This window comes from Chrysochloris asiatica, unplaced genomic scaffold, assembly GCF_000296735.1.
Source record: "Chrysochloris asiatica unplaced genomic scaffold, ChrAsi1.0 scaffold00017, whole genome shotgun sequence".
NCBI classification, from domain to species: domain Eukaryota; kingdom Metazoa; phylum Chordata; class Mammalia; order Afrosoricida; family Chrysochloridae; genus Chrysochloris; species Chrysochloris asiatica.
This window is the reverse complement of record NW_006408535.1, coordinates 29,018,512-29,029,572: the sequence shown is the minus strand read 5'-3', so window position 1 is coordinate 29,029,572 and position 11,061 is coordinate 29,018,512. Positions and strand designations below refer to the sequence as shown.

Genomic DNA, 11,061 nt, shown 5'->3' with positions numbered 1-11,061 from the left:
AAGAGGCACTTATATGTCCATTATCTCATTGAATCTTCACAGCAAACCTTGAAAGAAACTGGAGGTTGAGATTGACCCTAAGTGGTAAGCCCAGGCCTGAGCTAGTTTGGAAGCTGGGCCCTAGCACTGAGGTGGAAGTTCTAGTCTCCTACTGCTACTTCCCAGAGGTGTCTTAAAGCTCTACTCTTGACTTCAAGGGACATGCCCAGACTGGAAGGAGTGGGGATGGTGGTCACAGTTTGCAGTTATGAAGCGCTCCAGCTCTGTGATCTAACAGTCCAGTTCTGTTCCTCACTGGAGTCCTGGTGTGGCCATGTGGGGTAATGCACTGGACCTCAAGGTTGGTTTGAATTGCAAGTTCGGTAGCTCAAACTCATGAGCCACTCCTTGGAGGGCTTTACAGGGTTGCTATGAGTTGAAACCAACTTGATGACACTTAACAACAACATTCCTCACTAGGCTTGTAATCCTGGACAAGTGACTGAGTCAGAACCTCAGTCTTCTCTTCTGTAGAAGAATATTGTAGCGTGCATCCATTGTTTTCTTTTCTTTCTGCACAACATCTAGTCTTGCTTTTGCTAACAGCATCCAGGGTTTGCTTTCTTCCTCCCCAGCTGTCAGGAATATGAGTGGGGGTGGCATGTTACTCAAGTTAGGTCATCACATACTCTCTGGAAATGAATCTTCAGTGGAGTGACCCAAAGACTGAATTCCACGGGAGTTCATTCATCTAGGAGAAGCCCTGGTAAAATGATACTGGCCCCTGCTCCCTTTACCTGGAAGCCTCTCTGGCACCTAGCCTTTTGTGGCTAGTTCTGCTTCTTCTTCCATTCTGTGAGCGACCCACTACCACCCTGGCCCGGTCCTCTTTACATCCCTTTAATAAATTCTCTTGTGTTTGCCCATTTTTACTGTTTGCAACAACAACGAAAACCAAAAATACCCTAATTGATCCAAACACCTACTTTGCAGTGTCTTTTAAGGATTAAATGCTATGAAGTTTGTAAAGCACCTAGCCCAGCCCTTGTAAGCATAGCAAGCAATCAAAAAGTGGTGGTAGTTGGTTGGACCTTAACACTATAGAGGGGCAAGGTACAGAAAGATGGAGGGAAGATTGTTATTGGTTTGGGTTCCACCAAGAGAAACCTTTTCTCAAGAGCCATCAGAAGGATAACAGAAGAGAGGGAAGTCCAGGCTATGGTATGCTGATTTAATCAAAATGTCTTTATTGAAACAGAATGATAGAGCAAGAAAGAATGAGGTCTGGGAAGATGTCTTTGGGCACAGGATGGAACCTAGACCCAGTGGTTACAGTATGGAGCTCTCTCCCTGTCCCCTGACTCTTAAGGAAGAAGTGAACACAAAGCAGCTGGGAGAGATGGGGTGGAGACAGCCCTCTGAGCCCTCCTGGATTGCTGGCGTGAGGTACCTCTGAGCCTTCTCAGTCCAGTTTCTTTCCTCTGTCCTCCTGATCTCGCTGTCAGGGCCCTCTGCCACCTTTCTGTTTCAGCCAACCTCCCGCCAGGGTGCTCAGAGACCACTCAGAGGGCAGGGTTGGGGGTGGCAAGCAGTGGGACATGGTCACAACGGTTAGGGGGTGGCTGTCGTAGCAAGGAAGGCCGGCGGCACAGTTCCCCATCCCGGAGCACCTCGGGCAGGAGTTTGCGCTTGGTCTCCGGCAGGAGCATGATGCTGAGGATGCAAAGGAGGGCACAGGCCGCCAATACCACATGCTGCAGGAAGGCTCCATGGCCCATGTGGAGGCGCTGGGCTGGGTCACTCAGGCCCCCAAGCGCCCCCAGTGCCATGATCAAGCCCAGGCCACGGCCCCTGAGAGAGATGGAGGAGGCACTCAGCTTACAGCTGTGGGCCTCACTCTACCTTTTCCCCAGAAGCTGTCCCCTCCTCCATCTCAAAGGCCCTGTCCTTAGTTGGAGGCCTAGGGGTCTGTCCCTGTCCCTGGAAGCACCCCTGCTCTCACCGAACCGTGGTAGGAATGACTTCAGCAGCAAGGAGGGTGCTGAGGATGCCAGCAGCTTGGGAAGAGAAGAGACCAAGAACAGAGAAGGTGGTGATGGCAGCCTCGTTCAGATCTGGAGGGTCAAGAGGAGCAGGGTAAATGGAGTTGAGGAGATTTGTCAAGCCTAGTCCCCTTGACACTCTTCTCCTGTAACTCTTGCTGGGTTGGCTCTAAGCACTGACTCATTGACTTGGAAAACTGACAGGGTTGTATTGCCAGGTGGAGGATTATACAAGATCTGGGCAGGGTCTGGGTCTTGTCTTGGGAGGCTTGTGCCAGAGGCCTGTCTGAGGCTGCTCTGCTGGGTTTCCCTTGCTGAGTCCCCACTGTGAGGAAAGGCAGATGCTCACAGTCCCACAGGCCCAGCAGGACCAAGGATGCAATGCCAGTGAGGGTCATGCAGAGAAGCAGAATGCCCCGGCGGCCAAATCGGTCCACGGTCACCCCCAGGAAGACACAGGCCAGGGCTGCTGTGCCACTGGCCAGCAGGGAACACAGGTAGAAGTCCGATGGGCTCCCTCCTCCTCCCACAGGCTGGTAGCAGTGGCGGATGGCATGGGCAATGAAGCTGTGAGAAGAGGTGAGGAAGAAAAGAGTGGTGTCTGAATCCCCACCCAGCCTTCCACAATCCTGGTAGCCTCTGCAGAGGTCCTTCCGCCTTCTCCACCCAGATAGCCCTCATCCCAGCTACTGGCCTGGCCCACAGACACCCAGGCTCACTTGGTGAAGCCCAGGATAAGCAGATTTTTCCAGATGTTGCGGTAGTTGAGAAGGGAAGCAAACGAGAAGGAGGATGTTGCAGGGAGAGGGCAGGTGTTCTCCAGGTCTTTGAGAAAGAGAGAAAGAAACGGTTAGAAGTAACAGCCAGGGGCCCAGGATCCTCCCAACGTGGGTGGTGGAGGCCCTGGGAAGGTGGCACAGTCACAAGCACGCAGGGGACACTGTTATAGGTGCACATGAGGTGCTGCCCCCAGGGAACCCTGCCACTTACCCTGCAAGGCTTCCTGGGCTTCCTCTCCTAGCATCTGCCCATGGGGTCGGTTCCGCTCAGCTAGGATCCTCAGCACAGATTGGGCTTCCTCGATCTGCCGCTTCACTATCAGCCACCGTGCAGACTCCAGAAACAGACCAGGCCAGCTGGTGGTAGGGGTGCACCATCAGGGATCCCCTCTCCTGACCCAGAGCCCCTCTCCTATCTCTGAAGGGCTGGAGGAGGGGGGCAGTTGGAGAACAGAAGGGGTCTCTGGGATAGAACTCTCGGCTGAGGTAGAGATGGGAATGGCCAGACAGGAGGTAGAAGGTAATACTGACCCATAAAACAGGAAGAGGATGCAGGGAGCAGTGATCATTCTCTGCAGAAATCGCCAGTCTTTGGAGACAAGGGCCAGGCCCAAGAACAGGAAGTGTCCCCCCACCCCCACCAAGTCCCCTGCCAAGGCCACTCGAAGCCTCTGGATTGGGTCGCACAGCTCCAGCCCTGGAAATACAGCAGGGGTAGAGGAGGAGAGGCCAGGGCAGAGAGGTGTGGGAGAGAAGAGAAGGGGAAGAGGACAGAGAGCAAGGTCAGACCCCCAGTGGGACTGCAGCCATCACCTTTCACAGGCCAACCTCCGATAGCAAGGAGCAAAGAGGTTATTCAGTACTTTCTCCTCAACTTCTCAAACCCGGGAGGTTCTAGGGTTTGGGTCCCTGGTGAGTATTGAGCAAGCTTGGTTGTTGTTGTTATGTGCCGTGGAGTCGGTTCCTACTCATAGCGACCCTGTACAGAGTTTCCGAGGCTGCAAATCTTTACGGGAGCAGAAAGCCTCATCTTTCTCCCATGGAACAGCTGGTAGTTTCAAACTGCTGACCTTGCGGTTCACAGCCCAATTCGTAACCACTACGCTACCAGAGCTCCTTTACAGGCCCTTTAATATCTAACCTCTTATTTGACCTTCTTAGTAACTCTTGGAGTAATTAGGTGATTTGTCCAAGGTCACACAGCTACTGAGGATTTCATTGGAAAAATAAGGTGCTAGTTCCTAACAGCAGTAGGTCTTCAATATTTGTGGAGGGAGACAGGTTCCTGGATTCCTCAAAGGCCTGAGCAGTAAAACAGCTGAAATTCTGGCCAGCTAAAGAAAGGACTAAGAGGACCCGGGGGCAATGGCAATGGCCTGGGGATGTAGACATGCAAGCTTGAGACTCAAGGGAAGGATTTTCTGGAAGGGTGCCACTCACGCATCAGGTAGACACCAAGATCAACACCAGCAAGCAGAAAGCCCAAGAGGAACCGGAGAGCCAGGACACCTGTGGAGGAACCCGCAGCGGCTCCTCCCACTCCACAGGGGCCCACCAGCCCCAAGGTCAGCAGCACAATCCCACGACGTCCAAATCTAGAAAACCAGAAAGGCTCGTGGGTAAGGAGTTACTGGATGGGACTCAACCTCCTCCTCAAAGCTGGAGGTAAATGAATGAGGCACTGGAAGCAAGAGTTCAACTGAGGCTAGAGAAGATAGGAAGGGTTGGGGATCATGGATAAGTGGGTATCTGACTACTGGTTACTGGAACGTGGCTATTGTTCTATGGGGATGAAACCATTGACTCTGGGGATGAGGTTATTGGTCAGAGACGTTGTTGTTGTGAGGTGTCATCAATTTGGTTCTGACTCATAGTGACCCTATGTACACTAGAGTGGACTACTGCCCCGTCTTGCGCCATCCTCACAACTGCTAACGTTTTAGCCCATTGTTGCTGCCACTGTGTTAATCCATGGTCAGAGACAAGGGAATTTATTCATAGAAGTGAGACCACCCATAAGAGGGTATGGGATATTGCTTAGGGGACTTGGGATCATTGATCTTTGGGGAACAGATATATTGGTCAGTAGGGATGGATTTTTTTTCCCTCAGACTGGTCAGAGACGATGACGTCATTGATATATAGGTTTGGAGCTACTGATGGTGAGACCACTGATCACTTTTGCATGGGGATAGTGTTCTCAGAGGACTGAGTCAGTGAGTTTTGGAGATGAGACCACTGTTCTATGGGGTTGGCACTATTAGTTCATGGAGATGGAGCACGGGTCTATTGATGCATAACCATCTGTGGGAATGGGGCCACCTGTCAGAACATAGAGCTATTGATTCATGGAAACAGAGCTATTAACCCATGTTGTTGTGAAGTGCCATCAAATTGTTTACGACTCATAGTGACCCTATATAGGGTTTCTGAGAAGCGGCTGGTGAGTTTGAACCACAGAGCTTGAGACTCAAACTAACCTTTTGATCCAGTGCTTATCCTAAAGTGCCACACCAAGACTTCATAGGGTAGGGCTACTGATTAGTGAGGATGGAACTATTAATCTTTGGAGACTGAACAATTGATCTTGGGGATGAAGCCATTGATTTATAGGGTAGTGTGTCACTGTGTGATAAAGCACTGGACTGCAAGGTTGGTTTGAACTACAAGGTCGGCAGTTCAAACTCACTAACTGCTACTTGGAAACACTATAGAGGGTCGCTATGAGTTGGAATCGACTCCATGGCACTTAACAACAGCATTGATGAATGGGAATGGGTCTATTAATCCATGAGGATAAGCAGTGAGGATGGGGGTCACAAACCAGAGATGAAAATATTGATATGATGGTGGTCACTACTGGTGAGGACAGGGTTACTGATTCTTGGAGACTGAGATATTCATCTTTTGGGATAAGGTCACAATCTATAGGGTTGAAGACTGGGGTCACTCATTGGTCAGTGGGAATGGGACACTGATCCATATGAGTGAGGCTGCTGATCCATGGAAGGGGGCAATTTTTCCATAGGGATGAGCCTATTGGTTAATGAAGACAGAGCTATTGATTTTAGGAGACTGAATTATTAGTCTTTGGGGAGGAGGCCATTGTTCTATGGAGTTGAGACTTACGTTGTTATTGTTAAGTGCCGTCAAGTTGGTTTTGACTCACAGTGACCCTGTTTAGGGTTTCCAAAGTTGTAAATCTTTATGGAAGCAGAAAGCCTCATCTTTCTATTGTGGAGCAGCTGGTGGACTAGAACTGCTGATCTTGTGGTTAGCAGTTCTGTGCTTACCCTACAGACCCACCATGCTCCTATTAGTCCATATTGTTGTTGTTGTTAAGTGCCGTCTAGTCATAATGATCCTGTATAGGGTTTCTGAGGAGCAGTGGTGTGTTTGAACCGCTGACCTTGTGGCTCAAACTGACCTTGAGATCGAGTGCTTATCCTACTGTGCCACACTAGGACTCCATTAGTCTATATAGTTCTTATTGATGACTATTAATATTTGGGGGTGAAGTCGTTCTACAAGAATGAGGCTACTGGTCTGTGGAGATGAGACCACTGATATATATGGGTTGGGATCATTTTCCCATAGGGGTGTGTGACTATTGAACAGTGAGGATGGGGTACTGGTTTTAAGGAGTTGGGAATGTTGGTTGCCTTTGATCCCAATATTAATCCATTTGGTTTAGGACTATAGAGCAATGAGAGCCCTGGCGTGCCAGTGTAGGATAAGCACTGGACTGGTAATCACAAGGCTTGCAGTTCAAACCCACCATATCTTGGAAATACTATACAGGGTCATTATGAATCTTGACAGCACATACAACAGCAACAGAGCAGTGAAGGAGTCCCTGGTGGTACAATAGTTAAGTGTTTGTGGTACAATGGTTAAGTGCTTGGCTGCTAACTGAAAGGTCAGTGGGTAAGACTGGATGATCTACTTTCATAACGATTATAACCTAGGAAATGCTGTGGGGCAGTTCTACTCTATTGTGTAGGGTTATGAGCCAGAATTGACTCAACGCCACACAACAACATAGATCAGTGGATATAAATCTAATAATGTATGGGATCATCAGTGAAGATGGAGCAACCAGTCAGTGTTGATAGGGTCAACAATTAAAGTAGCTAGCATTTGTTATCTACAGGAAGAACTATTGGTTGGTGGGATGAACTGTTGATCACTGGTGCTGAGGTCATTGATTCAGTGGGAATGGGTTGTTGGTCTGAGAGGATCTGAAAGCACTGAGGATCTAGAAGGATGGGACTATTAACCTATAGGAGTGCAGTTGGAGTCACTGATCCACAAAGCACTGACCTACGAAGGTTGAGTTATTGGTTGTTAGATGTAGGGCCAGGAACTATATGAGTTGAGGCTAGTGTTCTTTGGAAATAGGACTACTGATTCATGGAGGTGAGCCACAGGTCAGAGTCAGTTATTTGTAGAGTGGGTACAGGTTTATTACTATTTGTTGCTGTGTTTGGATGAAAATATAGTCATTGATATATAGGTTTGGAGCTATTGGTGATGAGGCCACTGATCATTTTTTGCATGGGACAGTGTTAATCAGTGAAGATGGAGCTAGTGTAGAGGACTGAATTGGTTCTGACTCATAGTAATCCTGTAGAAGGTTTCTGAGAGGGGCTGGAGAGTGAGTTGTAGACCTTGCAGTGCTTCTCCACACCAGGAATTTTGCTCTTTAGGAATGAGACCACTGTGACTGAGCTAAAAGTCCATGTTGTTGTGATAGTGACTGGTGGGTTTGAACCGATAATGTTGTGGTTAGCAGTCCAGTACTGATGCTAAAGTCCATGAAGAGGGGGCTATTAATTCGTGCAGATGGGTTCAATACATGAAGAGGGAGGTAGCTATTGGTGCTGGATACAATAGAGGAGAAGGTAGGACTTTTGATTTCTGGAGAGTGTTTTGGTCGGGGGGAGGGGAGCTATTGATCTTTGGAAATGAGACCACGGATTCATGAGTTTTTAGGGCTAACCATAATCCACGGGGTGGGGTTTTTCCTTCTGTGGTTGAGATATGGAAGGAGTATTTGGGGGGAATGAGGTTGAGATGGGGTTGGATAGCATGTCATTGACAGAAGTCCAGAAAAGACTGTAGAGTTCATGGAATCTTCGTAAGCCTCCTGAGAATACCAGTACCTGGGCTAACCTTCTTGACACCCCCTCCTTTTCGCCTGCCCCGCCCCCAGGCAGCCCTCACCTGTCGGAAGGGTAGCCCAGGAACAGGTAGCCAGAGGCAAAGCCCAAGATGAAGAGGATCTGCTCCAGGATCACCTGCCAGCCCAGGTCACACACCAGATCCCACTGGGGACATGAGAGGAATGGAACCGGTGTGAGGCCCCGCCTCTGCCGGCCTAGCTCACCCCCAGACCCCTGGCTACCGGCAGTCTACTGGGCTCACCTGGCCAATGGCATTGGTGGTGAGCACTGGCAGGCCGTTATAGTCCCAGTCCTTGAGGCAATGGTTGAAGTCCGGCGGGGCGAAACCGCTGCACGAGGGATCCGTACTAGTAGCGACGCGGCTGGCGGTGTTGGCTGCTAGGGCCGCGCTGGCGACGCTGACGCCGCTGGCGTTGGGGGGTTGTTCCCAGCCGGAGACGTTGGGGGGGAAGATCCCGTAGTGGCAATGCAGTGGGGGTGCCAAAGTGAAGATAGGGTCCGAGGCCATGCCCAGGGCCACGAAGAGCACCGGCAGGCAGCAGAGGCCAAGCTGCAGCTGCTGGCCGCCGCCCAGCGCCCCCACCTGGGCTAGCAGCGCCTCAAAGCTGAGGGGGCCGGGGGGCACGGCGAGCGACAGGCTGCTGCCCATCCCGTCGCCGCCCGCGTCGCTTTCCCCCTCCCTCTCGCGTTCGCGTTCCCGCTCACCCTGCAGCTGTTCTGTGGGTACCGCATCTCCGAGGGTCCCGACTTGCTGCTGGAGGACGAGGGTAAGAACAGGGTGAAGCGATACAATGCAGCGCTAGGGGAAGGGGCGGCGAGGGCGAGGACTAGGACTGCGCGCGGGAGATGGCGCGCGGCAAGAAAGGGCTGGGCTCCTGCGGGGGCGAAGGTATGGTGGGCGAAGCCTCCCGGGGCGCGGGCACTTACTCCATTAGGGCTGGGGGTGATCTCTACAGTGCTGTCGATTTTGCTGCCGCCCCCGCCATTGGGCTCAGGGGTCCCAGTGGCCACCCGGGGAGCCAGCTTGCCGATCGCAAGGGCCCTGCTGGCCCGCACCAAAAGGATGCACTGTCCTCTGGCCAGTTGCGTGTGTCCTGTGTCCGGACACTGAAAGCCGGGAGATACCCCGCTCTGCAGCTCTGCAGCCGCGGGCGCCTCCTTCGTCTCTGCGAACTGTGCGCAGCTGTTCCCTCCCCTTCCTCCAGACTCTCCTCCCCTTCCCACGTCAGCACAACCTTCAGTCCAGACTCAGTCTGAAGAGAGGAAGGGGGGGCCCAGGGCCCAGCGGAGGGAGGGGATGGGGTTCTGTCGTCTGTTCCCTGGTTCCGTGAGCCATTGCAGCATAAAGGAAAGAAAGCTGGAAGGATAGAAGCTAGCTCAGGGAGATGAGACCTTTGCTTCCACTTCTTCATTGACTCTTCCATACTCCATCCATCCATTAATTCATTCGTTCAGTACAATGTATTAAGCATCTACTTTCTGCTCCCACAAAGATTTCCAGCTTTGGAAACCCTATACAAGGTCGCTTTGAGTCAGAAATTATTGGGTGTCACTTCACAATAGCAACAATGTGTTAGATTCTGCCGAGGTTTTGGGGATAAGATCCAACTTGGGGAGGCAGACTTGTAAATCAGCAATTACAGTACAGCAAGTACATATGTTCTGTGCCCTTGGCCAGTGAGCCTCTGTTTCCTATTCTGTAAAATAAATGTAACAACGTGTGTGTAAAAAATGTATATGGAGGACACTTTTCAGTCTTTTACAAGTAGACTGCTTCTTTGGAATTCACCTCTCCCATGCTGTTTTTTTCTATGTTCTAAGAGCATTTGGCAGTGTTGACTACCCCTTCCTCCAAACAGTTTCTTCCCAAACTGCTAAATCTCACACTTTCCTGGTTTTCCCTCTCTTATTCCTATTTTCTTCAGGGCAGTTTCATTGTCTTCTTCCACATTATCATTCAGGGTCTGCTGTACCACAGAGGTTTTGTCCTATATTTGCCTCTCATCTCACACTATTCTCTCAGCTGTGGGACCTCACCCATGACCACGGCACTAATACAAACATGAGTCCAAGAGTTTTATATCTGGCTCCCACTTCTTTTTTCAGCTCCAGACTCAACTTCTCACCCTTTGGGTGACTAACAGGAAATCTCTGACTTAATAATTCTTAGACTGAATTCCCACTATTTTTTATCAGTTTGTTGTACTGTGGTGGCTTGCATGTTGCTGTGATTCTGGAAGCTATGCTATGGGTATTTTAAATACCAGCAGGGTCACCCATGGAGGTTAGGGTTCAGCTGAGCTTCCAGATGAAGACAAACTACGAAGAAAGAGAGATGAGCTACTTCTTAATATTTACTAATTTAAAACCTTATGAATAGCAGTGGAACACTGCCAGATAGTACCAGAATACTGAATCTTCAAACATGATGAAAAGCACCAGAATATTGTCATATATAGCCAGAAGATGAGCCCCTTAGGTGGGAAGGCACTCAAAATATGACTGGGGAAGAGCTGCCTCCTCAAATTAGAGTTGACCGTGATGGGGAAAATGGAGGAAAGCCTTCGGGACTTCATTTGCTGATAAGGCACAACTCAAAATAAAAAGAAACATCCATAAATAATTGGAACACAGAATGTATGAAGTATGAATCTAGGAAAATTGGAAATCATAAAAATGAAGTGGAATGCATAAACATCGATAGCTTAGGCATTAGTAAGCATTAGCCATTTTGAATCTGGCAATCACATGGTTTACTATGTTGGAAATGACTAACTGAAGAGGAATGACATCACATTCATCATCAAAAAGAACATATCTCTATTGAAATACAATGCTGACTGTGATAGGATAATATTCATATGCCTACAAGGAAGACCAGTTACTACCACTATTATTCAAATTTACATACCAACCACTAAAGCAGTGATGATTAAATAGAAGAATTCTACCAACTTCCTCAATCTAAAACTGTCCAAACATGTAATCAAGATGTATTGATAATTACTGGTGACTGGAATGCAAAGGTTGGGAACAAAGAGGAAGGATCAGTAGTTGGAAAATATGACCTTGGTG

General features: G+C 49.6%; 1 protein-coding gene across 4 annotated transcripts; it reads right to left on the bottom strand.

Moving 5' to 3' along the window:
- Nucleotides 1-1,188: 1,188 nt before the first annotated feature.
- On the bottom strand, nucleotides 1,189-9,175 carry SLC22A17 (solute carrier family 22, member 17). Of its 4 annotated transcripts, XM_006835430.1 has the most exons (10): nucleotides 8,914-9,175; nucleotides 8,228-8,737; nucleotides 8,027-8,130; nucleotides 4,241-4,395; nucleotides 3,332-3,497; nucleotides 3,012-3,157; nucleotides 2,741-2,846; nucleotides 2,371-2,588; nucleotides 1,982-2,093; nucleotides 1,197-1,830 (listed from the first exon to the last, which is right to left on the bottom strand). In XM_006835430.1, exons 2-10 carry the CDS (start codon nucleotides 8,633-8,635, stop codon nucleotides 1,542-1,544), a joined length of 1,704 nt encoding a protein of 567 aa, XP_006835493.1. In that variant the 5' UTR covers nucleotides 8,636-8,737; nucleotides 8,914-9,175; the 3' UTR covers nucleotides 1,197-1,541. The 4 variants fall into 4 exon arrangements, with proteins under 4 accessions (XP_006835495.1, XP_006835493.1, XP_006835496.1 ...); XM_006835433.1 differs by lacking the exon at nucleotides 8,914-9,175 and having other exon boundaries at nucleotides 3,332-3,372; XM_006835431.1 differs by lacking the exon at nucleotides 8,914-9,175 and having other exon boundaries at nucleotides 1,542-1,830; nucleotides 1,982-2,095; nucleotides 2,319-2,588; nucleotides 8,228-8,494.
- Between the last annotated feature and the right edge of the window lie 1,886 nt (nucleotides 9,176-11,061).

Excerpts from the sequence above, each read along its gene's own strand:
- SLC22A17 (XM_006835430.1), bottom strand. The coding sequence starts at position 8,635 with ATGGGCAGCAGCCTGTCGCTCGCCGTGCCCCCCGGCCCCCTCAGCTTT. Across the intron at positions 4,396-8,026 it reads CTGGGCTACCCTTCCGACAG|ATTTGGACGTCGTGGGATTG; the intron begins GTGAGGGCTGCC and ends CTGGTTTTCTAG. Across the intron at positions 2,847-3,011 it reads AGCCCAGGAAGCCTTGCAGG|ACCTGGAGAACACCTGCCCT; the intron begins GTAAGTGGCAGG and ends TCTTTCTCAAAG.